The sequence below is a fragment of the Ctenocephalides felis genome, unplaced genomic scaffold (genome assembly GCF_003426905.1).
Source record: "Ctenocephalides felis isolate EL2017-DRISC unplaced genomic scaffold, ASM342690v1 CF-g0.4_SCAFFOLD_03573, whole genome shotgun sequence".
Taxonomy (NCBI): Eukaryota; Metazoa; Arthropoda; class Insecta; order Siphonaptera; family Pulicidae; genus Ctenocephalides; species Ctenocephalides felis.
In genome coordinates, this window is record NW_020539727.1 from 20,008,929 (window position 1) to 20,036,186 (window position 27,258).

The 27,258-nt window shown below is 29.3% G+C and overlaps 1 protein-coding gene across 1 annotated transcript; it reads left to right on the forward strand.

Annotated features, from left to right (window-relative positions):
- Positions 1 to 534: 534 nt before the first annotated feature.
- On the forward strand, positions 535 to 9,123 carry LOC113389724 (protein CEPU-1-like). The gene is made up of 5 exons (XM_026626738.1): positions 535 to 604; positions 6,477 to 6,647; positions 8,403 to 8,531; positions 8,592 to 8,808; positions 8,883 to 9,123. The coding sequence occupies exons 1-5, from the start codon at positions 535 to 537 to the stop codon at positions 9,121 to 9,123; spliced, it is 828 nt and encodes a 275-aa protein (XP_026482523.1).
- Positions 9,124 to 27,258: the final 18,135 nt, after the last annotated feature.

Here is a 27,258-nt window from a genome sequence, read left to right on the forward strand (position 1 = left end):
CTGGTCTTCCGTTTGACTTGAAACGATTGCAATTTCCAAGCGTTCGCAATAACAAGTCGCAAGGCCAATCGCTTAGTGTTTGCGGGATAAATTTCAAATAGATTATTTAGAAAATCATTGTTTTTCACATGGGCAGTTATACGTTGCCTGTTCACGAGTTGGACAACTATCCGCTTTGTTTGTGTTAACGTCAGACCAAAAAACAAAAAATGTGGTTTGCCAAAGAGCACTTCAATGAAACAGATAATTTGCGGATTCACTCTCATTTACTTAGAGAAGTTCAACTAAAAAACACTTCATTTTTGTAATCGAAATAAATTCATTACTGTTGTATAATAAAATCAAATTATTTCTTTTCAAATATAAAACAAACAAAAAATTTCTTCATCTTTCTCACGAAACCATCTGGTGGCGTAACGGAGTTTGTCGGGTTTGCTAGTGATATTATATAATTATGATATTAATGACATATCACAACGTGATCATTTAAATCAAAACGGGATAACATTTGTTTCTAACAATATGAATTTAAAGATGGGGGTTCCACAAGGGTGTGTACGAGGGCCACTTCTTTTCCTTATTTACATAAATGACGTGCCCCAGTGTACTAATTAATTATTAAAAATTAAAAAATATTAAATAATATTTATTATCACAAACTATAAAATTTATTTCAAGCTTTCTCCCAAGATTATTTTTCCCTTCGACTTCCAATTTTCCGAATAGTTTTTCCCACAAGTTTATCCACGTGAAAAATTGCCTAAGACTTATACTACTACTCTTACTTGCTGCCATATCTGGGCAATGTTACAGCAGCAGCAGCAGGAGCAAAAATGGGTTTTGCTGCTTTGCTGCTCTTGCTCTCGATATGGAAATTGAAAATGTGAAAAATGAAGAGAGATCTAATAAAAAATATTTATTTATGAATTTCATGATCCGCTATCATATTTTTATTTTAGGTAAAGGTGTGTGTATGAAAACAGATGCGACGGTGGAGGAATGGATTTATGGATTTTATTTGAGAATGTTGGGGGTTGTGGGGGGATGGTTGATATTGAGCAGATTTTTATGGCGAAATATAGATTTGTATTTATTGTTAAGACGGTGCTATAAGTCGGGAGATATTTGGTAGGAATCAGATTCGGAATTTATGAAATTCTGTTGAATTCTGTTTTTCGCTTAGGTGGTTCCAGGCTATATTTTATTATAGCATGAATAATTGAAATTTAAAACTGAATAAATTTTAAATTGAATAAATCAAAGGTACAGTTAAAATTCTGAATCGGCTTTATATAAAATCCAAATTTTATAAAATGCAGAATATATGGAATATAAAATTCAAAGTATAAAAAATCCTGAATAAAAAACATATAATAAATATCCAAAAATCGTAATGTATAAAATCTAAAATTTAAAATCCAGAATTCAGATTATATAAGAAAATGAGTATCTATACAAAATCCAGAATATCGCTAATTAATATATAAAAAATATAATGCAAAATATAAAATCTTAACGTCCAAAAAGCAGATCATATAAAATTCAAAATCGAGGATAAAATCTAAGAAAAATCAAATCTAGGATATACAGAATTTAAGAAATCCAAATTCGAGAATTAATAATTAGGCTTCAAAATTGAGATTCTAAAATATTATTCAATCCAAAGTTCAAAATATATTTAAAATCCTAAATTGAGAAGTCAATACTGATATACAAATTTCAGAATATTTTATTTAAAAATTTGAACATTAAAATCGCAAATACAGAATATTCAAAATTCTAACTCTATAAGTCTATTTTCCAAAATACAAAATCAAGAATAAAAAATGAAATTCCAATCCAAAGTTGGAAATATATTTAAAGTCCTAAATTGAGAAGTGAATACTAATATACAAATTTCAGAATATTTCCAAAATCCAGAAGTTTCAAATTTAAACATTATAATCGCAAAATTCAGAATATTCAAAATTCTAACTCCATAATTCTGTTTTCCAAAATACAAAATCTAGAATACATGAAATTCAAATTCTAAAAAATTCTGAATCCAGAGTATATTGTTAAAATCCAAAAACCTGAATACATATTATTCAAACTCCAAAATCCAGAGATTATTGCTAAATTCTAATATACATGGAATTCAAAATCGAAAATTCAGAATTTATATTATATAAAATCCAGAATTTATAGTATAGTATAGAAATTCAGAACGCAGAGTATATAAAATCCAACATCTAGAATAAATAAAAATCAAATTCCAAAATTCAGAATCCAGAGTAAATCGTTAAAAACCAAAATCCAGAATACATGAAACCTGAACTCAAAAATTCAGAACTCATGCTATAAAAAAATCCAAAATACATGAAATCCAAAATTCAAAATTAATAATACAAGTATATAAAATCCAAAATCTTAAATACATAAAATTTGAATTCCAAAATTCAAAATTCAGATTCCATAGCATATAAAATCCATAATCTAGAGCATATAATATTCAACATCTATAATACATAAAATGCAAACTTCAAAATTTAGAAGTCAGAGTGTATAAAATCCAGAATACATAAAATCCAAACTCTAAAATTCAGAATCTAGAGTACATGAAATCCAAAAGCCAGAACGAAAAATCCATACACAAAAATTCGAAATCCAAAATATATTATTTTAGTCTAAAAAAAATTAAATTCAATCTCCAAACCTCAGAATCTATAGTATATAAAATCCAAAATACATGGAACACAAAATTCAAAATCCAGGGTATATACATAGAATCTAAATTTCAAAATCCAGAAGTGATAGTATATAAAATGCAAAATGCAGATACATGAATTCCAAACTCCACAATTCAGAATGCAGAATATACAAAACCCAAATTCTAAAAGGTCCAAATCCAAAATCGAGATTCTATTCAAAATCTGAATCGGGCAATATATCGAATTAAACATCCATGGAATCCAGAGTACATAGAATCAAAATTTACCACTCATTTCAGCAATATCTTAATTTTTCAAAAACATAAAAACAGGGAAATTTGAAAAAAAAGTGCGCGTAAGGTTCACACGCAAATGAAGTAAAACTTATTTGCTACTGTGCAAGATGGCATTTAAGTAAAAATAAAAATATTATATAACAATTTTGAATAGTTAGTAATATGGTGGCACTCGGGATGCACATGTATATTCGTGTCAGTCATTATACACATTTATATAATGATAAATTAAAAATTATATATTTATAAAAGCATTAAAGATATGTATAATGTTTAAAAACAATAATGTGATTAAAGACATACTTCAAATTAAATTGAAATATTGTGATCTATTTATTATTTCATGTAAATAGAATTGTAATTAATTTTCTGACAAAAATTCTTGTGGAGAATTCTATGAACGTAACCTTTTTCTTAATCATTAAAACTATGCATATACATTTCTTAATCATTAAACTATGTATAAAGTTTATACAAAACTTTTATCACTCAATAAAAATCCATCTCTATCCTATCTCAATCTGCAACTTGCCAATAGGTGGTAACTGAATTCACATACAAGTCCCCAGATCCTTTTTAAATTTCCAAACTGACAAGAACTCCTCTTCGCTCCTGCATTCCTCCACCGGTTTTGATTAATGTTCCGGCGTAAAGGAAATGCTAGATTTATTTCCTAGGAAACGTATCCGATTTTCCTGCTGATTTTTTTTATTTTTCCTTTTTGCTTTTAATTCTTTTTTTAAATTTCCGTTTCCACACTTTTGCGATAGATTTAAAAATATTCAAAAGGATTCTTTTCGAAAAGAATTGAAATCGATTTAGAGGAAAGTTTTTAGTGGAACGATGGTAATGGTAATAAATAGTTTGTTTCTAATAATTTTTGTGTAATAGGATATTTTAGGTGTGTGTGTGTATTGGCACGTGTATGTACGTGGTTGTATATTAAGACAAGATGACAACCCTTATTGCCTTCTGAGCCCCTCCACGGTGGAGCGAAACGCGGCAATTTCAAATAATAATTATGGCACTTTGTAAAAGCCACAAAACAGAGGGGTAGAATAAAGTAAAGTATATTGTAGGGTAGATATATATATATATATATATATATATATATATATATATATACAGGGACTATATACAGCAAAAGTACCTAATCATCATTCGCTTATCTTAATTTCTTAATTTTTTATGACCAAGTGGAGGGACTATTTAAAACAATCACGAAGATGGAGCAGATAGACAGTTTTGTGTTTTAAAGATGAGAAATTGTTTTTGTTGATGTGAAGTGAATTTAAGCATAAATGTTAGAAGTATTTACAACATCACAATTTGTTTTTGTTTTACGATTTTTAACTTCCCGTAGGGTAGTTAATAGTAATGGGCCGAAAATCGAAAATCAAAATTTTTGCATTTCTCGACGTTTTGAAGGTTTCTGAACATTTTTAAGGCATACCTCAGAAAAAATGGATGTGTGTGTGTGTGTACGCATGGTTCAACCGATTTGAATGGTTCAAAAAACATTCGATCCCTATTGATAGGGAGATGTGCTGATTAGTTTTTGGCAAAGGCAGGTCCAGCCGTTACGGAGATACGGAGCAAGAAGTGCAAATGCAAATCGAGTTTTTGAAAGAGTGGAGTATCGGATTTGAATGTTCTATGTATCTTTAAGTATAAATGTGTAAGGCTCATAAATTTGTTTCTAAGAATGAAAATATTGTTTATAAAAGTAATAAATTTGTTTCTAATAATGTAAATGTGTAAGACTTATAAAATTGTTTCTAAGAGTACGAAAATTGTTTCTAACATTTCGAAATTTGTTTCTAAGAGTGCTAAATTAAGTATAAATGTACAAGGCTTAGAAATTTGTTTCTAAAAGTGAAAAATTTATTCCAAATAGTGTAAAATTCGTTTCTAAGAGCAAGAAATTTATTTTGAAGAGTGAGAATTTTATTTATAAGAGTAGGAATTGCTTTATTCTATTAGACCTAATCAGAAATTTGTTTCTAAGAGTGTGAATGTGTAAGACTTAAAAAAAAAATTTCATTAAGTGAGAAATTCTAAGTTCTAAGAGTTCTAACAAATATGTAAAGCCTATAAATTTGTTTCTAAGAGTGAGAAATTTGTTTCAAAGAATGTAAATTTGTAGAACTTATAAATTTGTCTAATGGTGAGAAATATTTTTTCAAAAGTGCTAAATTATTGAATTAAATATAAATGTGTAAGGCCTATAAATTAGTTTTTAAGAGTAATAAATTTGTTTGAGAATAAAAAAATAAAGTGAAAAAAATAGGTGTACAAAACTTGTTTCTAAAAATATAAAATTTATTTTGAAGAGTAATAAATTAGTTTCTAAGAGTGATAAGTTTATTTCTACAAATGATAAAGTTGTTTAATAAAAATAAAACTATTGTTTCTTATTTTAGTAAATTTATTTCTCACAGTGATGAGTTTATTTCTGAGTAATAAATTTGTTTAGGAGTAAAAAAAATTGAGGAATAAAAAAATAAATTGAGTAATAAAAAAAAATTCTAAGAATGATGAATATGTTCCTATTAGTGATTAATTTATTTCTAAGAGTTAAAAATATGTTACTAAAAATTCTAAATTTGTTTCTAAAAGCAGAAACTGTTACTAGGAGTGATAACAATTCTTATAACAGTATAAAATTTCTCCGTAAGAGCAGAAAAATTGTTTCTAAGAGAAAAAAATTATATCCTATATAAATTAAAAGTAGATAATTTCAATCTATTTAAATAAAAAATGTCAAACTTGTTTAATTTAGAATAAAAATTTAAACAATTAGAAATTAAAATTTAGATAAAAAGTTATGTATTCGTGCTCTTTGAAAATTCTTGGTTTTTGAATTTTTGTTCCAGAACATAATTATTTCACAATCTGAACCTTCAATATAATAATGTACATTTTAGGGTACAAAACACTCGAAAACATCAAACCCCGACCATCTCCACCGAATTGTTGAATATTTTGTCCATCGAAATTACAATTTTGATATACGACAGCCATCCATTATTATTATTCCGAGTTATTTACAAACACAGTTCCGCAGTTAATCAAATATCAAAATATTTATGTTGGACGGGATTTCATAACAATATTTCATATGAAATCATATGAAAATCATATGAAATAGTATCCGGGGGGGTACAAAATACAAAATATTCCATTCCGATGGAACGATAATCATACAACAAGTTTAATGAAAACAAGTCCCCAGTAATTTGTGGTCGACCTCAAAAAGTCGCCGTATTATTGCTATTGTATTAATTAATTGTGGTTGTAATTTTTGGCGATTAATTAATTTGTATGGTTACAGATATTTGATAAATTAATTATTGAAACGTAAAAATTTCTGGAACGTTTTGCATAGAGTTGTGGTGGATTTAATTGCAAATTTCTGAATTTTAGACATTTATATTATTAGTAAATATATTTACAAAAGCATTGATATAATTTTTTTTTATTTTTGCAGTGCCACCCGACATTTCGGACGAAAACAGTTCCAGTGACGTCACAGCCCAAGAAGGGCAAGACGCAAACCTTCAATGCACCGCCAATGGAAGACCCCAACCTAGGGTCACTTGGAAACGTGAAGACGGACAACCTTTATTGGTCAGGACTAAAACCAAAGACCTCGTCAGAGGTAAATAAAACAGACACAAAATACTAAACTAAATGTTTTTTGAATCATTCAAATCGGACGCTTGGTTCCCACACAAACTTACAAAACACATTTTGCTCAATAACTCCAAAACTGCTAGACCTGCTTTGGCAAAACTAATCAGCACGTGAACCCGATCAATAGAAATCGATAGATTTTTGAATCATTCAAATCGGTTGAACCGTTCTCTGGTAATCGTCGATGCAAGATTGTATCCGCACACACGTACCTACACAAACACGCATACGTACACATTTTTTTGAAAAATACGCCAAATCGTTCAAAATACTGATAGAAAAATTTTGTTTTCCATGTTTTCCGATTACTACAACCCTAATTGGAAACTGTGCTAAAGCACTGGTAGCCAAAATCAACCCCAAATAGGTCCTGCATAACCACTTTTGACTCTTTTTGCGCCGTACCTCCAAAACGGCTAGACTTGCCTTCGGCAAAAACTAATGAGCACGTGAATCCCCTCAATAGAAATCGTTTGGTTTTTAAATAATTCAAATCGGTTGCTCCGTTCTCTGGTAATCGTCGAAGGAAGATTGTATCCGCACACACATACTTACACGAACACGCACACACATTTTTTTTGAAAAATGCGCCAAATCGTTGAAAATAATGATAGAAAAATTTTGTTTTCGGTGTTTTGCGATTACTACAACCTTACGGGTTTTTAATATCATTACTTGGTGCAGATTGAAGCATTGGTGGCCAAAATTAACCCCAAATAGGTCCTGCATAACCACTTTTGACACTTTTGGCACCGTACCTCCAGAACGGCTAGACCTGCCTTTGGCAAAAACTAGTCAGCACGTGAATCCCATCAATAGAAATCGATAGGTTTTTAAATCATTCAAATCGGTTGCTCCGTTCTCTTGTAATCGTCGATGCAAGATTGTGTCCGCACACACGTACCTACACAAATACGCACACACATTTTTTTGAAAAATACGCCAAATCGTCCAAAATAATGATAGAAAAATTTCGTTTTCGATGTTTTGCGATTATTACAACTCTACGGGTAGTTAGTATCACTAATTTAGTACAGATTAAAGCATTGGTGGCCAAAACCAACCCCAAATAGGTCCCAATTCCGACATCCCTGATAGCGTACTTAAAATTCCACACATTATCTCCTGCAATTAAATTCGTCTCTCATATAATAATAACATAGTTAATATTATAATTCCATCACGTTGACAGTTGAGTAGTAAAGTAGAGGCGGCGACGAAATGCACGGTAATTCAGTTAAAGTTGGTACCCGGAGAGAAGTGGTAGAGTAGGTGGTAAGTGGTAGGTTGTATATATTAGTTTGTTGTGTTGTTGAACAGCTACTTGGGCCATAACTTTGGTGCATTATGCAGATGACAAATAATATCTCTGCTCGTGCCGCAGAGCCTATTGTCTTGTCATTAATAAGAACAGTGCTAAGTTGGAGGAAGAGGATGATAATATATATAATATACCTACATACATACATACATGCATACATGCATACATACATACATAGCAAGCCCGGCAAATACTATCCTGCAAAGTATTACGTTTCTTGCGTAGAACAATTTACTGTAAAGATGTGCTGTATGAACTTTTTAATAGAATCCATTTTATCTTTTAAACCGTTTGTCTAAAATTCATGAAACATTCAGCAAATTTGTACAAAATTCAATAATCTTTAACTTTGTCTAACACCATAACGCCCTAAAACAACTCTGTATCCTTTTTTTCCAGTAGATTCTTTCAACGGCACAGTGCTTCACCTGAGCAGGGTCGAGCGCCGCCAAATGGGCGCCTACTTATGTATAGCCTCAAACGAGGTGCCCCCAGCTGTCAGCAAAAGGGTCACTTTAAACGTCCATTGTAAGTAAAACAAAAAATCCGCTAAAATATAAGTGTGACTTATACAATTTTCTTTTCTAGTTGCTCCTTCTGTGAGAGCTCCCAGTCAGCTCCTGGGCGCCCCTTTGGACTCCGATGTCCATTTGGAGTGCGTCGTGGAGGCGTCTCCAGCAGCTGTTACTTACTGGTTGAAGGGACGACCTACGACTTATGCTTCGCAGGAGGAGGAAGGGTTGAGGGAGGAAAATGATGTTGCTGGACAGTTGTTGGAGAGGAAACCTGAGATGCTCCTTGATGGGTAAGATAATTGATTAGATAAATTTTGATTGAGGAGACTTCTCCAGAGTGGCCAATTGCAGGATATGAATCTAGACCTGATTCTGCAAGATTGACATATTACCATTACCCAACCACAACTCCCTCTTCCCTTGTCACGAGTAATTTACCTCCGCAAATCAAAGGGGCCGTTGCTCCCCCCAACCCCAGTTTCCTCAGTCTCACGTCTGTTATGTTGTGCCAGCAGCTGCTTAAAACATCACTTGCCGTCAACGATATAATATTGATCAACATCGAAATAGGAGTCATTAATCACATTGAAAGCCGCAGCGAATAGTAGTTGAGTAGAGTCGACTCTAGTCGACGAGTCGATGGAGGAGCTGTCTCGCTAGATGACGTTGCTGTGCGTCGTCGAAGGGTAGGTAGTAGGTTCAGGTGGAGGAATGGCTTTTCGCAAATTCTATTTGTAAAAGACGAGAATTGAGAAAGATTGCAGGAAATTCTAAAGGAATGACTTGTTTGCAGTGCAAAATGTAATGGAGTTTTGTTTTAGTTTCTTGGACGTAACTTTTTTACATGTGGAGATAAAAAAAAATTATATGAAGATGAAGAAAGAGATATTTTATGAAATATGATATAATGTTAGACATTTTCATAAAACAATTTGTGCTTGCAATATTATCACAATCTCTCCATATTAAATGTAAATTCTAACAAAAATCACACGTTTTACAATACACATACATATTTAACAAAATCACTAACCAAGTTTCGCTATTTCTATTAAAAACTATTTCTCCCAAAACATCCAATTACTAAAAATTTCTCTCCATTTTCCAATCTTAAGCAATTCAGTATCGATTTCTCCTCCTCCTCCTGCTCCACTTGGATTGGATTTACTAGTTGCGCATCGTCTGTAGAATTTCATTCAGATGCAAATCGCTCTAAAGACGACGATGAAGGCTTTGTGAATTATTATTAGCTATAGCTCCAACTATAGCTATTACTGCAGCGTAATGCATGAATATTTAACTAGAATAATACGCTGTTGGGCCGATTAGTTACTCTTTGGCCCGGAGAAGGAGGTTGTGTAACTAAAATTAATCCTAGGTAAATCTAAGGATTTGTAGGAAAGTTTTTTTTTGTTCAAAGTCTATTTTTGATAAATACGTTCCCAGACTGATTAATACAATTTTTAGTTTTTTTTTATAAATATCTCTGAAGACGACCAGAAAGTGTGGCAAGTTGTCTGAAAAATGTTGCAAGTTGTCTGAAAAATGTTGCAAGTTGTCTGAAAAATTGTTGCAAGTCGTCTGAAAAATGTTGCAAGTCGTCTGAAAAATTTGTAAATTTTTCGAGTGCTTTAAGTTGTCTGAAAGTGTGAGAGTCTTGAGAGTCGCCTGAGAGCCTTGCAAATAGCCCGAGAGCCTTGCAAATAGCCCGAGAGCCTTGCAAATAGCCCGAGAGCCTTGCAAATAGCCCGAGAGCCTTGCAAATAGCCCGAGAGCCTTGCAAATAGCCCGAGAGCCTTGCAAATAGCCCGAGAGCCTTGCAAATAGCCCGAGAGACTTGCAAATAGCCCGAGAGCCTTGCAAATAGCCCGAGAGCCTTGCAAATAGCCCGAGAGCCTTGCAAATAGCCCGAGAGCCTTGCAAATAGCCCGAGAGCCTTGCAAATAGCCCGAGAGCCTTGCAAATAGCCCGAGAGCCTTGCAAATAGCCCGAGAGCCTTGCAAATAGCCCGAGAGCCTTGCAAATAGCCCGAGAGCCTTGCAAATAGCCCGAGAGCCTTGCAAATAGCCCGAGAGCCTTGCAAATAGCCCGAGAGCCTTGCAAATGGCCCGAGAGCCTTGCAAATGGCCCGAGAGCCTTGCAAATGGCCCAAGAGCCTTGCAAATGGCCCGAGAGCCTTGCAAATGGCCCGAGAGCCTTGCAAATAGCCTGAGAGTCTTGCAAATAGCCTGAGAGTCTTGCAAATAGCCTGAGAGTCTTGCAAATAGCCTGAGAGTCTTGCAAATAGCCTGAGAGTCTTGCAAATAGCCTGAGAGTCTTGCAAATAGCCTGAGAGTCTTGCAAATAGCCTGACAGTCTTGCAAATAGCCTGACAGTCTTGCAAATAGCCTGAAAGTTTTGTAAATTTGTTCAGAGTGCTGTAAATTGTCTGAAAATGTTGCGAGTTGTCTGAAGGTCTTGCAAACTGTCTGAAGGTCTTGCAAATTGTCTGAAGGTCTTGCAAATATCTGAGGGTCTTGCAAGTTGTCTGAAATTATTGTAAGAATTATAAAAATGTTGCAAATCGACTGAAATTGTGGCAAGTTTTATAGAAATGTTTTAAATTGTCTGAATTGTTGCAAGATTTATGGATATGTTTTAAATTGCCTAAAATCTTAAAATATTCATAGAAGTTTTGTCTGACAAAATTGTACATTGTCTGAATCAGTTATACATTCTGAAAGGGTTGCAAAGTGTTCTAAAATGCTGTACATTCTCTTAAAATGCTGTGAACAATATAGAAATTTTGTATACTTCTTGAAATATTTGTAAATTGTCCGAAAAAAAAACGTAAATCGAACTAGTAGTTGAAATAAATCTTGAAAAGCTAGAATTTAAACATTTCTTGTCGTATTTATAAATTATGAGCAATTTCCGGAATCTAGATAGAACCGCAGATTGATTTATAAAATTATGATTTATTTATGACATGAGACTATATAGTCTTACATCAGCAGATATTATCGTCTCTCGATATCTCGTGTTGATTCTATTAATAGGATTTTGGGATGTCAGACACGTTTGCACAATTGATTTTACGAACCATAAATAACCGCTGAGTTTGTGGTAATAATACAATATCTTAGGTATAATTATATATATATATATATATATATATATATATATATATATATATATATAGATAAAATAAATTAGTCTAAAACGTTCCATTCAGCTCTCATTTTATCTAATTTCCATAATGAACTTGATTCCCATCTCCTCCACCGTACGTGCAAAAAATCGCAAAAAATTAATTTAAAACATAGTTTTAATTACATCCGAGCATTTATATTTGCATATATATATTTTCACTGCGATTTCAACCTTTTGAAACGGTTTAAAATGACCTCCTGGCTATACCTTCATAGTCCTACACCGTTTTTCAAATGATTATGAAAAAAGTTCAATTCGTTAATGTAAATAATGTCGAGAACTAACTTATAATTAAAACGTTCGGAAATAATGGCGAGGCGAGTGTGCGTTTTTTTGAATTATGACTTTTCCGGGGAAAAAAACTAATAAAACTGAACATAAAATTAGTTAAAGTAGGTACGTTTGATGGATTGCGTTATAAAAATAGAAAAAGGTGTGAAGGCCTAAAGACAAATTCCATAAAAACATCTCGCACTCCACCTTATTTTTGCTCCATTTTTAATTAAAACCGCATCGTTATAAATAATTTTCTATTCGTAAAAACTTTCTTTTATGATTATATTTCTGTCATTTCAAAAACGAAACTTTTTTGAAACTTCCTAATGAAACCTATCAAACCAAACAGAGAGAGGAGAGAATGTTCTATGATATATTGGACTTTCAATAACTTTTTTCATTACGGACTTTACGATTTATTACGGAATCTTAAGATTTATGTTGATCGGGATTTAAAAAAAAAAATACATTCATCATCTTAGTAATAAATGATAATTTTTTAATCCAATTTTGTTAATTGATAAATTAAAATATAAACCCTAAATAAAATATACACCATATATAAAAGTTTTGAATATAACGACTTTAAATTCGATATTTCATTCTTTAGCAATATAAATAGAACAGAATTCGGGACATGTTTTTTGTTTTTGTCAAATAACTCAAAAATTTCATATGAAACCACCCTTTTTAGTTAGATAGGGTGAAACTAGATAAAATTTACAACATTTCCTTGGAACACTTTTATACACTCCGATATAAAAGTTTTGAATAAAACGACTTTGAATTCGATATTTCATTCTTTAGTAGCAATAAATAGAAAATTTGGGTCATTTTTTGGTTTTTGTCAAATAACTCAAAAATTTCATATGAAACCACCCTTTTTCAGTTAGATAGGGTGAAACTTAATAAAATTTACTACGTTTCCTTGTCAACACTTTTATACATCCCGATATAAAAGTTTTCAATAATGATGTGGAAGTTACATTTTATACTACCATGTATTTATTTATTAAATATTTTTTTTATAACTTTTAAACGCTTGGTCTAATTTAAATGAAATATTTGACAGATTTTTATAAAATTATATAGTCTACAATATTGTCTAACATTATAATGCTCTACAGCAACTCGGTATACTTTAAAATTTCAATTTAAAAATATAACACAGTCCGTAGAAAAAACACTATCACCCTACGTTTAGATTTAATTGAAATTATTTTATATTTAGTAGCAATTTTAAAGTATACCGAGTTGCTGTAGAGCATTATAATGTTAGACAATATTATAGATTATATAATTTTAAGGAAATTTGTCAAATATTTTATTTGAATTAGACAGACCGTTTAAAAGTTATAAAATATTTAATAAATAAATACATGGTAGTATAAAATGTGATATAAAAATTTTGAATAAAACGACTTTGTATTCGATATTTCATTCTTAACCAATAAAAATAGAAAATTTGAGACATTTTTTTGGTTTTTGTCAAATAACTCAAAAACTTCAAATGAATTTCAGTTACATATGGTGGAACTAGATGAAATTTACAATATTTCCTGGGAAACACTTTTATACACTCCGATATAAAAGTTTTGAATAAAACGACTTTGAATTCGATATCTCATTCTTTAGCAATATAAATAGAAAATTCGGGTCATTTTTTGGTTTTTGTCAAATTTCATATAAAACCACCCCTTTTTAGTCAGATAGGGTAAAACTAGATGAAATTTACAACATTTCTTACACTTTTATACACTCCGATATAAAAGTTTTGAATAAAACGACTTTGAATTTGATATTCCATTATTCAGCACAATAATTAAAAAATATCAAATATTAATTTGAATCGACAAATTAAATTCAAATCGACAAATTTGATTTGACTATCGAGATAACATTGCTTTATATTTGAACAACTTCCAATCAAGATTTTTAAGTAACAAAGTGACTTTCAGTTTTACCAAATATCCTCTTATTTATTGCCGAGTCAGACTCGTGTACCTCCAACTACTATCCGTCGACCACATTTCTCTCATACCGAAAGCAAAAGGAAAAATTAAAGATTTAAGAAGAAAAACTTACATAAATCTCTTTCAAAAAATTTGTCAACCTCACTCTTCGCCTTCGCTTGCAATCTATCGTTGCGAATGTTGAAGGCGGTGGATGGAGGTTAAATTGGAGGTGAAATTGGAGGTGGAGATGTAGTAGTAGATGGCGAAACGGTAATCCATCTCTAGCAAGGTGGAAATAAAAGTTGAAAGAAAAGCCACCGGAGGAAAGATTTTGAGATTTTTAAAAATAAGAGGATATTGAAATTCGTAATGTTTTGCCTATTGGCGAGTTGCATATTACAACAAGAGAATGCAATACCGATGGAAAATTTCAATACCGGTATTTTGGTAATTTTTCATTTTAAAACCGGAATACCGGTAAATTACCGGTATTTTTATTATATTAAACAAACGTAAACAAAATTGAAAGTTACTAGTACAAATATAAAAAAAAAGTATATACAACTACAACTATATTCAACTAAACAATAAAATAAAATAATTAGTTTATTTTTTTAAATAATACTTTAACAAAATTCTATCCAATTTAATAAATTCATTATATCACTATCGAGTATATAAAGTACTTTTCACCAAAAACAAACTTGTGAGTAAGAAAGACCAAAAACGATCATATTACATTATTATAATAAATTCTATTGTCTGTATCCGATGTGTTGAATTGGACAATCTCCAATAATTTAAAAAAATAATTTTTCTACACTAATTTAAGATCGGATACTTTGTCGAGATAAATATGTTACTATAATTATTGAGTATTGTTATTTAAAACAATATGATGCTTCTATAGTATTTTCAAACATCGAAACGTCTTCGAAGAATAATATTTTATAATTGTAATAAGAAGCAAAAATTATTCTGTAATTATCATAATTATTATGTTTAAAGTAAAAAAAAATAAAGATTACGCAGGGGTAATCTGTATGATATAAAATATTTTGGCGCAAATGTCACTTAAAAATGCTACAATTTTACAAAGGATGAAACAAACATAATCTATCAGTCCAATTCTATTTATTGTAACACGATATGAAGCCCTTTGGAAAGCAATAAATATTCAATTTAATGACGAGTTGAGATAATATTTGACATTTGTTTATCTTATAGAATCACTTGAAGATATAGCTGTTTATGCGATTATGGAATTCAAAGATAAATTTGTTCCGAGAAATTTAAACTTGAGTGTATTATGTATCAAATAGCGCTTATGTAAAAATACCGAAAATACCGAAAATACCGGTATTTTTGGGGTAAATACCGGTAAAAATACCGCCGAAAAATCGGGCGGTTTACCGGTAATTCGGTATACCGGTATACCGGTTTTGCATTCCCTAATTGCAACTATGTGCAGGTGACATTTTGCTTCAAGAGAATTGAATTCTCTAAGTAAATGAAAGTGAATCCGCAAATTATTCGTTTCATTGAAGTGCTCTTTGGTGAACCACATTTTTTGTTTTCTGGTCTGACGTTAACACAAACAAAGCGGATGGTTTTCCAAATCGTGAACAGACAACGTATAACTGCCCATGTGAAAAACAATGATTTTCTAAATAATCTATTTGAAATTCATCCCGCAAACACTAAGCGATTGGCCTTGCGACTTGTTATTGCGAACGCAAAGCGAACTGGAAATTGTAATCGTTTGAAGTCAAACGGAAGACCAGTCGGAATCATTGGTACCAGCAATTTTTGATTGAATGGTGAAATTCAGTGCGTGTACATCATTATTCTTTGCGGCAAGAATTGCTCGTTGACTTAATTGCAAGCATAATTCTGATAATTCTCACTAATGTCATTACTCGAATTTTTAATTACGGTGCGTGAAGTTCCAACAATTTGCATTAGGGTACGATGCCATGCACCATTAATTTTCTTAGCTATACACCTTGCGGAGCCCGAGACCTTTCCAACGAATGCAAAATTGTCGAAATCGAAAACCCGAAAACCCGACTTATTTTTATATATATATAGAAGAAGAAGATATATATATATATATATATATACAATCTTAAGATACTATATTTTTCCATCCCTGCTCTACCAAAGATATACTACCAGGGGCCAAACAGTGCACAGTGCAAAGAGCACACAGCTCAGATCACGTGACCCTCGAATCCTCCTCCCACAAACTCCTTCATCCTCCATCCTAAGTCCTCCGTCCTCCTTTATTCCTAATATGTCGCGTCCTCCATTGTCGCCTCTGTGGCGGTCACAAAGCGCCCCATTCGGCCCCAATGATGCATAAATCTTAGCCCTCTCGAACACACGCGGCGGACGACGATGGAGGACGGTGGAGGACGAAGGAGATATGCCCTTTGGCGGTTAACCGCCACCGGCAAAATTCTATGAGGTGAAGGTGCAATCATTGCACCTTGTGCGGAATCAAAGGGAATCGATGGATGGCATTCTGGTTAAATGAGATATCTTGGTGGTGTTTATTTTTTTCAATGTACTAACAAGAGTATGTGTGTATTTATTATATGGCTTGTAACTTTTGAACTGTTTGTTCGGTATGAATATGATATTAGACAAATTTGTACAAAATTGAATTGTCTATAATTTTGTCTAACATTGTAAGACCCTACAGCAGCTCAGTATACCTAAAAATTAAACTCAAAAGTAGAAAATTACTGATAGTTGGTCAACAATGTTTATACATTTGTTTATAATATCTCTTGTACCTTTTAAGGGGCACAACTAGTGTGAAATTTTCAAAAAATCGAATTTTCGATTTTTTCATAATTCGATAGGTTATACCTATAAAAATAACATACCGAAATTTCAAATCGATATCTTAAATTGTTTTTGAGTTACAGCCATTTAAAGAGAATATATATAGTATATAGTATAACGATCATTTTATCTTTAAACGCGTTTTTCTCGAAACGGCATTTTTCGAATTTGCTGCAGCGATTACTCAAAAACGAATGATCCGATCACTATCAATTTTTTTTACATGTTCTATATATAGTTCTCCGTAAAATTAATTATCGATTTTTTGATCGGAACAAAAATTGAATTTTGGCAGCCCAAAAACGACCAAAATTTTGGATAAAATTCGACTTTTTCTTAAAAAACGCCGTCATTTTGTCAATTTTTGATTTTTTTTCTTTATCGTAGTTCGATTTACAGACAATATTATCTAGTTTAACGAGATTTTTTTTTTAATTTCATCCACGTAGAAGGCCGGAATCACTGCAACAGTGAAGGGAAGGGAAATCGACGATAACTTAAAAAATATTAATTTTTTTTTCTTCGAAAATTTTAATGCATTCTTAAAACATGTATAAATATATTCCTATATAATATAATAAAATATATATAAATTTTGAAATGATTGATAAAGTAGTTTTTTTAATATAAATTCCCAAAAATCACCTTTTTTTAGGCGGTTACACTAGTTTGGCACCTTAAACGGTTTGTCGAATTTAAACTAAGTATTTAGCAAATTTATAATACTAAATTAAATCAGATATAATATCTTTTACAATTATCTTACATCATAGCACTCTACAGCAACTCGATATACTTTAAAATTTACTCTAAAAGTTGATTATTATTTTGAGCTTGTAAATAGTCTTTAGTTTTACATGAGCAAACGCGTTTATGCATTCATTTATTAGATCTCTTGTAACTTTTAAGTTGTTTATCTAATATTAATGAAATATTTGAAAAATTTATACAAAATTGAATTGTTTATAATTTTGTATAACATTATAGCACTGTACAGCAACTCGATATACTTTAAAATGATTACTAATTATAGTATAATTTTAATAAATTCTAAACTTAAGCTGATAAAATGTTCTATCGGACAGCGTCATATTTTTAAATTGAGATTTTAAAGTATACCGAGTTGCTGTAGGGCATTATAATGTTACACAATATTGTAGACTATATAATTTTATAAAAATTTGCCAAATATTTTATTTAAATTAGACAAGCTTTTTGAAAGATATAAAATATTTAATGAATGAATACATGGTAGTATAAAATGTACCTTCCACATTGTTATTCAAAACTTATATATCGGAGTGTATAAATAAAAGTGTTAACAAGGAAACGAAGTAAATTTTATCTAGTTTCACCCTATCTAAATTAAAAATGGTGCTTTCATATAAAGTTTGTTAGTTATTTGACAAAAAGTAAAAAAAATGTCCCGAATTTTCTAATTATTGTGCTTAATAATGAAATATCAAATTCAAAGTGGTTTTATTCAAAACTTTTATATCGGAGTGTATAAAAGTGTTCCTTAGGATATATTGTAAATTGTATCTAGTTTCACCCTAGCTAACCTAAAATGGGTAGTTTCATATAAAGTTTGTAAGTTATTTGACAAAAACCAAAAAAAATGTCCCGAATTTTCTAATTATTGTGCTGAATAATAAAATATCAAATTCACGTTTATATCGGAATTGCCCCATTTAAATTATAATTATTAAAATAAATTATTCTGAGTCAAATTTATGACTATAAGAGTTGTAATATATATATATATATATATATATATATATATATATATATATATATATACGTATATATAACTGGTAGAAGAAAAACCAATCCCATAACATAGCTGATAAATTAATCAAACATTATGTACCACAGAATTTCTACCACAACTTTTCTCATCAAACCAACAAGATAAATACAATAACTACATAACTAAGTTATATTTTCATTTCATTCCAAAAATAAACGCACCCACATATATGTTCCACCCACATATTGCCCAAACTGCTTACACAGAAACAACTCTCTACATAGGTTAATTGAAATATGAATTAACCATAAATAATTATTAATATATTGTAAATCATATATATATATATATATATGTATATATATATATATATATATATCTTATATATAAAAATGGGGCTCTCTATAAAATGACCGGCTAAAACTCGAAAACGGCTAAACCGATTTGGCCAGCTTAGTCTTGAAAATTCGTGCTAGTCAGTAGGTTGTCGGAAAGGTGAGAATGATTTCAAAATCGCGTAGAAACTTTACATTTTTAATTTGAACAATTTTGTAGAAGCGTAATTTGAACAAAACAATGGACGGTGGCTAATACGTCAAATGTCAAATGTTTTTGACGGATGATGTTCAACTACGTTTTATAGGATGTTTTACGTGAATATTATTTAATTATGATTGAATTGTAGTAAGTAGTTTTGTTTGTAGTTTTATTTATATACAAAAACGTTAGTAAACGTTTTGACGTAAACAAATTGACGGCTTAAAATATATTTTAAAAATATAAAGCGTTGTAATACAGTTATGAAATTATAGTATGTTATTTCTTAATATGTGTACTGAATTATAAAAATATAAAATCAAATATGTTTCTAACAGAAGAAACTAAAAAATTGCAATGCACACTTGCATACTCTATTTTTATTAGTTGCAAATCGACGGTTGGATATGATATGAGAAGTACTTTTGAAAAATGTTTTAAAAATATACAAGATTACACTAGGGCTATAAAATTTTAGTATGTTATTACCTAATATATATACTCAATTATAAAAATATATAATCACACATGTTTCTAACAAAAAAAAGCTGTAACTGTGCAATTTTGTAAACAAATGCACTCTTGCAATAGTTGCAAGTCCACGGTTTGATGAGTATTTTGAAAAATATTTAAAAATATAAAACGTTATACTAGAGTTAAAAAATTTTAGTATGTTATTTCTTAATAAGTGTACTGAATTATAAAAATATAAAATCACACATGTTTCTTACAAAAACAGCTATAAATTTGCAATTCAGTAAAATCATGTAATAGAGCCGCAAGTGTTACTACAAACTCAACATTATCAACTTCTTTGAAATGTTAAAATGAAAATGCACTTTTTGGCATACTTTTCTCAAACACGGTGCTCTCAAAGATCTCATTTGTATAATTATATACTCATTGGTATTTATAAAACATTTTCTAGGTTATATTATTTTTTATTTGTGTTATTTAAATTCAGAATTTAAATTTGATATCGATCAAAGGGACATTTTGTCGAATAACATTTTCCCAGTTATAATTTTCCAGAATTCAAAAATATCCTCCACCGATGTGTCAAAACAGTAAAATAAAGCATTGTTTAACAACAATATTTGAAAGTAGAGGGAAAAAGATGTATAAACAGCTGTAGCCTTGATTATTATGACTTTGCTATCGGGAGATAAACGCAAATCTTTGAAAATCCATAATAAAAGTATTTTCTTTCGTTGGTAGTTTTTTAGCATTAGTTACAAATGTAATGATTTTGTAAAATTTTTGTAAATTTTTTGTATATAGCATTCAGACAACACACTCTTATACACTTAAAGTATTATTATTTTTGTTTGTCTAGAAATTGTTTAGAATATACCTTACTTAGCAAAACAACGTTTGCCAGGTCAGCTAGTCTATATATAAATAAATATATTTTATTATTATAAAAAAGAATTTGTGAAATTACTATCCATCCAAAAGAATTTCGAAATGAAGATAAGTCGCGTTAATGTTCGCAGATTTGTTCTCAAAAGGATCAGAAGGCATCATATGTTGAAACTCGAAGACTATTTACAAATTTTCGTCTCGGGATTTATTCTGTGAAATATGAGCGATTTGATGAAAAAAAGTTTTATGAAAAAAATTAGTCTGGCATTCTGAAAAACAAATATTTATTTGAAGTTTCATTATTTCGAAGGTCATTAGAATTTTTGAAAAAAGATGACCATAATATATATGTTCATATATTATTTGTTTGAATAAAAATTACTATGCTAGTAAAATAATTTTGTTATTTCACTTAATTAGAAGAATTGCTCAAAAAACACGCTCAATTTATATAATAAAACTAATTTAGAAATTGAATACTGTTGACTGGATAGTTGAATTTTCATTTATGATCCAATATATATATATATATATATATATATATATATCATATATAAAAATAGAGCTCGACAAAATAGAGCGGTTATGAATGTTCAAACTCAGAAACCGCTGAACCGATTTGGCCACTTTCAGTCTTGGAATATTTGTACTAATCCAGAGATTGTGGGAAAAATGAGAAATTAAATTCAAAACCGAGTAGAAACTTCACATTAACAATTTAAATTTTTTTGTAGAAGCCTAATTTAAAATGAAACAATGAAAGGTGGCTCATACGTCAAATATTGAATGATTTGGAGTGAATATAATATGATATTTAGTAGGTTTATTTATACACAAAAACCTTATTGAACAAGTTGCAAGTATTGTATCAAATAATCTTTTAGTTTTAGTAAATAAAAATTATCACTTACTTTGTATGGTGGAGTAGTGATCTGCATCTGCGTAATTTTTGGATCCTGAAAATAATGATAAATATTCAAATAATTTGAAAAGAAATTAATATATAAAAAATATTTATAATCGCATATTATTGTAAGAAAATGTATCACAAGATTATTAATAAGATTTTTCATAATTCTTATAAAAAATAATCGAAATTTCTGGAATAAGTTTGCTTTCATTATTTTAAATTACTTTATCGTGATTAAGGAGCACAACTAGTGTGAAATTTTCAAAAAATCGAATTTTAAATTTTTCCATATTTCGATAGGTTATACCTTTAAAAATAACATACCAAAATTTCAAATCGATATCTTAAATAGTTTTTGAGTTACAGCCATTCAAAGAGTGTATATATAGTATATATAGTACAACGATCAATTAATCTTCAAACGCGTTTTTCTCGAAACAGCATTTTCCGAATTTGCTGCAACGATTACTCAAAAACAAATGATCCGATCACTATCAATTTTTTTACATGTTCTATATATAGTTCTCCGTATAATGAACTATCGATTTTTTGATCGGATCAAAAATCGAATTTTGGCAGTCCAAAAATGACCAAAATTTTGGGTAAAATTCGACTTTTTTTAAAAAAACGCCGCCATTTTGTCAATTTTTGATTTTATTATTATCGTAGGTCATTTTACAGATAATATCAATATCTAGTTTAACAAAAAAAATTTTTTTAATTTTATCCACGTAGAAGGCCGGAATCACTGCAGCAGTGAAGGGTCTTCAAAAATTTTACTATGTATTCTTAAAACATGTGTAAATACATTCCCAAAATTTTGAAATGATTGATGAAGTAGTTTTTTTAATATAAATTCCCAAAAATCACCCTTTTTTAGGCGGTTACACTAGTTGTGCCCTTAAGTGAAGAAAGCATTAACATAATTATTAGATCTTTTCTATATAAATTTTTATTAATTTTTTTCAGAGTCGATCATTCAATAACCGAGCAAAGGATATCCCAATATCAATCCAAAATGATTTTGGTTGTCAGAAGACTTGGAAGAAAAGATTTGGGGACCTACAGTTGTGTTTGCACCAATTCTTTGGGACATTCGGAGGCCACAGTTCGAGTTTATGGTAAAAAATTCACAAAAAATAAATAAACGACAAACATTTATATATAAATATTTAAAAAAATCAGACTTACATACATTAATTAAATTTTGATAGCTGTCAAAAAGCAAAAAAGAAGAACTTCTCTTATTTACACATTATGAATTTAAAAAAATGAAAAGAGATTCAGCAAACCTTCTTAGGTTAACATTTTGTTCAATATATATAAATAATGAGATTGTTTAAATCAAAAGTGTGTTTAAAGTTTTGCATATGGTCTGAAAGCATTGTTTTGTATTGATTTTTATTTTTTGAATTATAATTATGTTGAACCATTCTCTTAGATATATATTGTAAACTCTCTCCAATATAGAATTTTTCACAATCATTACAATTCACTTTGTAAACGGAGCAAACAATTCTATTATGTGGTGTTTTTTGTTTAAAAGAAGTATACAAAGAATTTAAAGTATTTTCAAATTTGAAAACTAAAAGAAAACCTTCTTCAGAAAATATCTTTCTCAAAAAATAAGTTAAACTGCCTAAAAATGGTAAAGAAATAATACCTTTATATTTATTTAGAAAAGATAAAGAATTTATTAAACTAGTATCAACAAGTAGTAGTAGTAGTAGTATAAATATATATATATATATATATATATATATATATATATATATATATTATATATATATATTATATATATATATATATATATTATATATATATGTATATATTACCCAGTCATTTATTCATTGAAACCGATCCAAATCGATCAGTCAAAATAAAAAAAACATCAAAATCTTAATAAAAAATAATCAATCAATTCCTCAGACTGAAGAAATCTCTTCATTAGCATATTTATTTTTCAGAATGAGTTGAAATAAAAGCGAATCGCAAAGTTTTTCATCAAAGACACTAAAATAGACAGAAAGCTGGTAGAAAAAAAAACTAGTGGTGTATGGCATCGTGCCTTAAGACAAATTGCTCGAACTTCCCGTATCGTAATGAATTATAGTCGAGAAATTTTAAACGTTTTCAAATATATTATTACAAATACTGTAACTTTCATTATTTTTGCTATCTTGTTATATCTGAGCAAATCAAATGTAAATCATATTTAAATCAATTTATCTCCAGAACATTAACAATCGTCATTTCATTTCGAATTCAATTTCAAAAAAATAGTTGCCTAATGTGCCTAATTTGCACAAAATTGGAAAAAGTGCTCCCGTATAGTCACAGTCTAAACGCATTTGCAAACAATTCTGTGCGACATTTTCACTTAGACTGTGCTTAACTTGGCCAATTTATGTGAGTCACGAAAAAAAAACAAATTTAAATAATTAATTAGCACCAAAAACATGATTAAAGCCTTTAAAAAGTCATATCTCTATAGCAATTAATAGTTTGATAATATAAAATAGAAAACAAGTAAAAGATTACGAACAAATTTAACGATTTATAGTAAAATAAGCACAAAAAATATTTGTAAAATAAAGCAGAACTAGAGTAAAAAATTTACACATAAATAAGGGTAACATGAACATATTTAGTGTAATAAAAAAAATTCAACAACATCTCAAAGGTATAAAGGTATAAAGATTTTGTGAGCCAATAGAAAGATAGTAGTTATTTTTAGAAAAACCATTGAAAAAATTATTATTGAGGTAAAAAACTATTTTTATCAAAGTACAAATTTATGGATAAATTCAAATGACTCTAAAATTATATTAACCAGGTTTTTATTTAGTTTTACCGATTAAATGTAAGAATAACTATATATAATATAAAATCTCTGAAAGTTTTATCTCTTAATATCAACTTTTAGACAATGCGTAATTCAATGAAACTTCGTATGGAAAAAATTTGGAAATAAAAAAAAAAACTTATAACTTAGCGACAAATGAATTAAAAGCAAAAATTTATGTCATTTTCTATTGAAAATTCGACGCTCTGCAAAATTATTGATAATTTTTTCATCCTATTTCCATACAAAACTTTGATTGAAGTGCGCACTATCTAAAAGACAATATTAAGAGCTAAAACTTTCAAAGAATTGTTTTTCATCAATTTGGAACCATTTGAGCCCTTGGGAGCAAGAAAATTCGAAAATGTCAATATTAAGGACCACCCTAATATATAAACATAGATTATTATTTTTTTGGTGTGTAAATTTGTCACCGGCTCTCTGTCTATTAATAAGTATGATAAAACTGAAAGCATCAATCTTGATTATGTCCTCAAAATGCTTTCTCTACGTTTATTCCATCTATTTTCGAAATTGTAATCGTAAAATATAAAAATATAGAATAGAGAAATATTATTTCTTTTGCCAGACGAAATAAAATCTTTTACAACTTAGACAGGACATATATCAAAAAAATCCTTCAGCTCGAAATTAAATAATTGAACAATACAAAAACCGACATTTCAGAAAACCGGTTTTCGAATTTTAATAATACTAAAAAAAACAGTTTTAACCGGTTTTCAAATTTTATATAGAAAATAAATTTTTGCTCGAATATTCTGTAATTTATCCGCAAATTTAGTGTAATTTAGAATAGTATTGTTTTTAAATCCTGATAAATAATTCTAAGTTTTTTGTTCTTCAATTTGTGGCTTCTAGGGTTTAAAACTTTTTTTTAAGTTTGAGTAGAGGAAGTTACTTCTTCCTCTTCTTTCCTAAAAATCTAAATTAATATATACAAAACATTTATGATAACCATTGCAGACTGATAAGATATCAAATGCTATTGAAACGATTTGATTTCAAGAATCAAAACGCTTTCATCTATCTTTTATATTTGGCTATATTTGTCATTATCCATTTATACAGTAAAAACCGACTTTTTTCACTAAAAACCGGTTTTCGAATTCCATAATTTTCGCCAAAAAACCGATTTTTGAAAACAGATATCGCCATAATAGAACATCTTTGCTCCATACAATTTTAGTAATTCTAATTATTCTATATGAATTATCTATAGTCTCTTATGTGACATTGTCAGAGCTCTCTATTAAATTGTTTATATTTTTTTTAATGTTTTATTCAAAAAGCACAATTTATGGATGAAATTATTTTTGGAGAAATTTTAAAAAAATCCTCAAAACCCCAATGTAGGTGTAATTCTTCCTCGAATGTGGTTTTTAGCAAACGAACCCAATCGTCGCCTTTTTTCCATTTTTTATTCCTCACGTACCGACGAAATCACACAAGTCTTTTTTATTTAAAATATAAAAAAAAGTGAAACATACACACGGGACATACATTATTAAGGATACGCAAAATATATTAAAGGATACGTGTCCTTTCCCTTATTTCTGTCAAAGGTTTTTCCCTCGGTCTCGTTTTCTCTTTTAAAAATAAAGGTGAGGAAATAAATATGATTTGACTTTTTGCGATGGGAGTGTGATGTAAGTTTTTTTTTGAAGTTTTTTTGAGTGTTATAAAAATATGCGTCATATAAAATAATCGTCACGGATCAAAATTCTGTTTAAAACGACATTTTGAAAAATAAATATAATGCGTCAATACTAGAATCTTGTATTAACAATAACAATTTTGTGTAGTATATGTTTTCCAATAAAATAGTTTTCCATATTTTATTTCAGAAATAAAACTGGCAACAAAATCGCCATCGCATCATACAACCCACAAGGCTTCTACCACAAGTAAGAAAATTATATTAAAAAAATAATATATGAAAAATTTATGTTTTTTTAATTTTTTTAATTATTTTTGCAGCTTTTCCAGGAAGGAGATATCATTGGACAGAAACTACTACAAATATTAATGGTAAATAAATATTAAAATATATATATATATATATATATATATATATATATATTATTTACAAGTTATAGATGTAATTAATTGTTTGCTAATAATTCGATTAATGTTTATCAAACTAAATGATCTGAATCACTTATCAATTAATTGTTTTAGATCTATGTTTATTAGTACTTGTGAACCAAAAATGCTAATTTTAACCAAAAATGCTAATTTTAAACAGAAATGCTAACTTTTAATCAAAAATGCTAGTTTCCAACAAAAAATTCCAATTTTCAAATTTAAAAATGTTAGGTTTCATCAAACCAAAAACTGTCAATTTTCAACCATAAATGCTAATTTTTAATCAAAAATGTCAATTTTTAATCAAAAATGTCGATTTTCAAATCAAAAATGCTAATTTTCAACCAAAAACAGACAATTTTTAACCAAAAATGCTAATTTTCAACCAGCAATGCTAATTTTTAACCAAAAAAGCAAAATTTTAACCAAAAATGTTAATTTTTCCAAAAATGTTAATTTTTAACAAAAATGTCTATTTTCAAATTCAAAAATGTTAATTTTCATCAAACCAAAAACTATCGATTTTCAGTCAAAAACTTAATTTTTAACCATAAATGTCAATGTTTAACCATAAATGTCAATGTTTAACAAAAAATGTCAATTTTTAATAAAAAAAATTGTCAATTTTCAATCCAAAAAAGACAATTTTCAACCATAAATGTCAATTTTTAATCAAAAATGCTAATTTTTAATCAAAAATGCTAATTTTTAATCAAAGATGCTAATTTTTAATCAAAGATGCTAATTTTAATCAAAAATGCTAATTTTTAATCAAAAATGACAATTTTTAACAGAAAATGTAAATTTTGAAACCAAAAATGTAAATTTTTCAACTAAATAATGTAAATTTTTAATCAAAAATGTCAATTTCCAACAAAAAAATTCAATTTTGAAAACCAAGACGTCAATTTTTAACCAATAATGCAAATTCTTAACCAAAGATGCAAATTG

Coding starts and splice junctions, on each gene's coding strand:
- LOC113389724 (XM_026626738.1), top strand. CDS start 535: ATGGGGGTTCCACAAGGGTGTGTACGAGGGCCACTTCTTTTCCTTATT. Junction 605..6,476: donor CATAAATGACGTGCCCCAGT/GTACTAATTAAT, acceptor TTATTTTTGCAG/TGCCACCCGACATTTCGGAC. Junction 8,809..8,882: donor CCTGAGATGCTCCTTGATGG/GTAAGATAATTG, acceptor ATATGAATCTAG/ACCTGATTCTGCAAGATTGA.